Source organism: Danio aesculapii, chromosome 7, assembly GCF_903798145.1.
Source record: "Danio aesculapii chromosome 7, fDanAes4.1, whole genome shotgun sequence".
Taxonomy (NCBI): Eukaryota; Metazoa; Chordata; class Actinopteri; order Cypriniformes; family Danionidae; genus Danio; species Danio aesculapii.
In genome coordinates, this window is record NC_079441.1 from 22,679,337 (window position 1) to 22,682,073 (window position 2,737).

The following is a 2,737-nucleotide window of genomic DNA, read 5'->3' on the forward strand; positions in this document are numbered from 1 at the left end:
TTTGACATAATATAAGTGTGTATTATATATATTTATTATGTATATATGATGCACACACATACATAAAAACAAAACTATACAAAACATTTTAATTACATAGATATTTAAATGTATACATACATAATTAGTATCATATACATATATCATCTATATCAAAATATAAATAAACATTTTCACAAATGTATGCATGCGTGTGTGTATTTATATACACATAATAAATATACACAGTACACATATATATTATGTGTGTACACAACAAACTTTTTTTATTTTGGATGTGATTAATCATTCATTTTTGCTCAGCACTAGTTATTAACATCATTAGTTGTAAACGTTTTCAGCAAAATCTTCTGTCCCTTTTACCATCTGAACTTTGCTTTATTTGTTTCTTTAAATGATATGAAATGAATCCATCAGATAACTTTTAAAACTCCCCTGGCTATGGCTGCAAATAAGAACACTAAACATGACCAATACAATGTTACAGTACAATATTAACGACAAAATGATTTCCCCTTACTTCGCCAGTTGAGTTCCATACTGTACATCCCCCTCTTTCAGAAACATTTTACTCAAAGATCTGCAGAAACATCAGGAAATATGAGCTATACTTGACACACCACATATAACAGAAAATGACTGTAAACAGAACTAAGACATATTCCAAAACAACATGATATTACCTCATGTATGGATCAAGGCTGAAATAAATCGCCTCCACAAGCACATCTGAAGAAAAAAGAAGAAGAAAAAAAACATTGAGATAAATCAGTGAGACATTGCACAGGTAGCAAAACAATGCATGAATGATCCATACCTCCATCCTGAAGCTCTGGCAGATCTACTTCTTTCAGCTCGAAGTTGCTTTCTTTAGGAAAGCCCTCAAAGTGTTTTTTGAGGATCCACGCCTTTGCTTTAAGCATGATTATAAGTTGCACTAGCTCAGTTGGTCAAACTGGAAGTGGTTTTAGAGGGAGAGCAGAGCTTGCTTTTATTGAAGCCGCAACAATGAACACTCTTACATAACAAAACAACTTTATTGACATAAGTGACACTGCAACTTCCTGTAACCTCTATTCTGATAATGAGGGGCGAGGTGCTGAATGTCTCACCTGACCACACCAAACAATATTGACCTTCTTGTTTACAGTATTTAAACATTGTACGCTAATATTTAATAAACTTGTTCACACTGTAAAACAATGGTGTGTGAGCATGAAATGTTAACATATCTAAAGTTAGCTGCGTTCCAACAAGTTTAAATAGATTCGGCTTGATGCTTAAAGTCAGTTTAAAGTTAAATAAGTTGTAATAACCTGCTAATTATTTTCATTCAACTTAAAATTGAGAGCTTTCTGAATTTAAATTCATATAGCTCGTAATGTTAGTCTTTTAGGAAAGGAATCGTGACCTCAGGTGCTCTCAAACTTCCCATTTAGAATGTAATCAAGTGTGCTATAGATAAAGGAGCCATTACTTGAACTGTTTATGTCATAAAACATGCAGGACTTACCTCATAAAATATGCAGGGTTTAGCTACTCCACAGATTCATTCTTGTGCAAAATGTGATATTTTTTGTACATTTAAACAAATATTAACTATTAAATGGTTTGTTGGTGAGATATTTATATTATCGTGTCAGAAATGTGTTTTTATGCTAAGTCAGTGTGACTTTGAAATGACTTATAATCATGACGTTGCGCTTTTATTCTACATACATTAATCTTTTTGTTGAGCCTCTAGTGAGACACTGGACTCTCCCACACCGTTCTAGAGGATTCTTTTAGAAATAGCCATAAGATGGCTGTGTTCACAGAAGGGATAATTTCAAAAGTTACATTCTGGTATAAGTCATTATAAGGTTGTTTCTTTTGTTGAACCCAAATGAAAAGCTGTTTTTCTATTTGATTTAATTTTGTATTTTATGCTATTTCATAATGTTTTGTTGTTTTATTCTTGTGTGATATTATCTAACTCATACCGGTAAAGCACTATTGTAAATAGTTGTTTTCCTAAAAAAATCCAATAAACGAACAAAAATATATTTTCTAGTTGGAAAATGACTGAATAAGCCCACAGAGACCTTCAAAATTACTTAGTTGTTCAAGAAAAAAAAAAGGAAATTACAAAAAGATGTTAGAACTTTTTTTGGGTGGGAACTATTCGTTTAAAGAAGACATGCTGTACTGTAATTGAAATTCATCACACAGCACTCAATTAATGTGGTAAATTGCTTATGAGTAGGGCCAGGCAGAATCTGTGGACATTTTTTGCTATTTCTGCACTGAGTTTTGTAAAAAATCTGCAGATTTTTGCGGAATGATTTTTGGGAGTATCTTAAATATAAATGTAATACAGGGTGGGCCATTTATATGGATACACCTTAATAAACGTATTGGGAATTTTACAAATAAAAACAATGGTGTACTTGGTTTTAATGTAACTTTATTCTTTCATGAGTTATTTAGAAAACCACTCACATATACTAATGTGCCACAAACAGGACGTTAATATCACCAACCATACCCATTTTATTAAGGTGCATCCATATAAATGGCCCACCCTCTATATTAAATTAAAAAATAATATCTTTTTAACTTTTATTTAATGTTTACAATGCAAATCCAATAAGATCCACTTATTTGGTAAACAAAGCAAGTCTCATATAATATATCTACTAAAAGACAAAATATTACTTTACAAACTGCATTGTAAATACATCATATCAACATTTTC

General features: G+C 31.5%; 1 protein-coding gene across 1 annotated transcript in view; it reads right to left on the bottom strand.

The window, feature by feature from the left end:
• Nucleotides 1–975, bottom strand: part of ptgr1.2 (prostaglandin reductase 1, tandem duplicate 2) — a 6,711-nt gene extending 5,736 nt beyond the window's left edge. The window contains exons 1-3 of the mRNA XM_056462802.1: nucleotides 818–975; nucleotides 684–729; nucleotides 521–580 (exon numbers count right to left, since the gene is read on the bottom strand). Of these exons, the coding sequence (XP_056318777.1) occupies nucleotides 521–580; nucleotides 684–729; nucleotides 818–923 (212 nt within the window). The 5' untranslated portion in view covers nucleotides 924–975. The remainder of the gene's footprint in view (nucleotides 1–520; nucleotides 581–683; nucleotides 730–817) is intronic.
• Nucleotides 976–2,737: the final 1,762 nt, after the last annotated feature.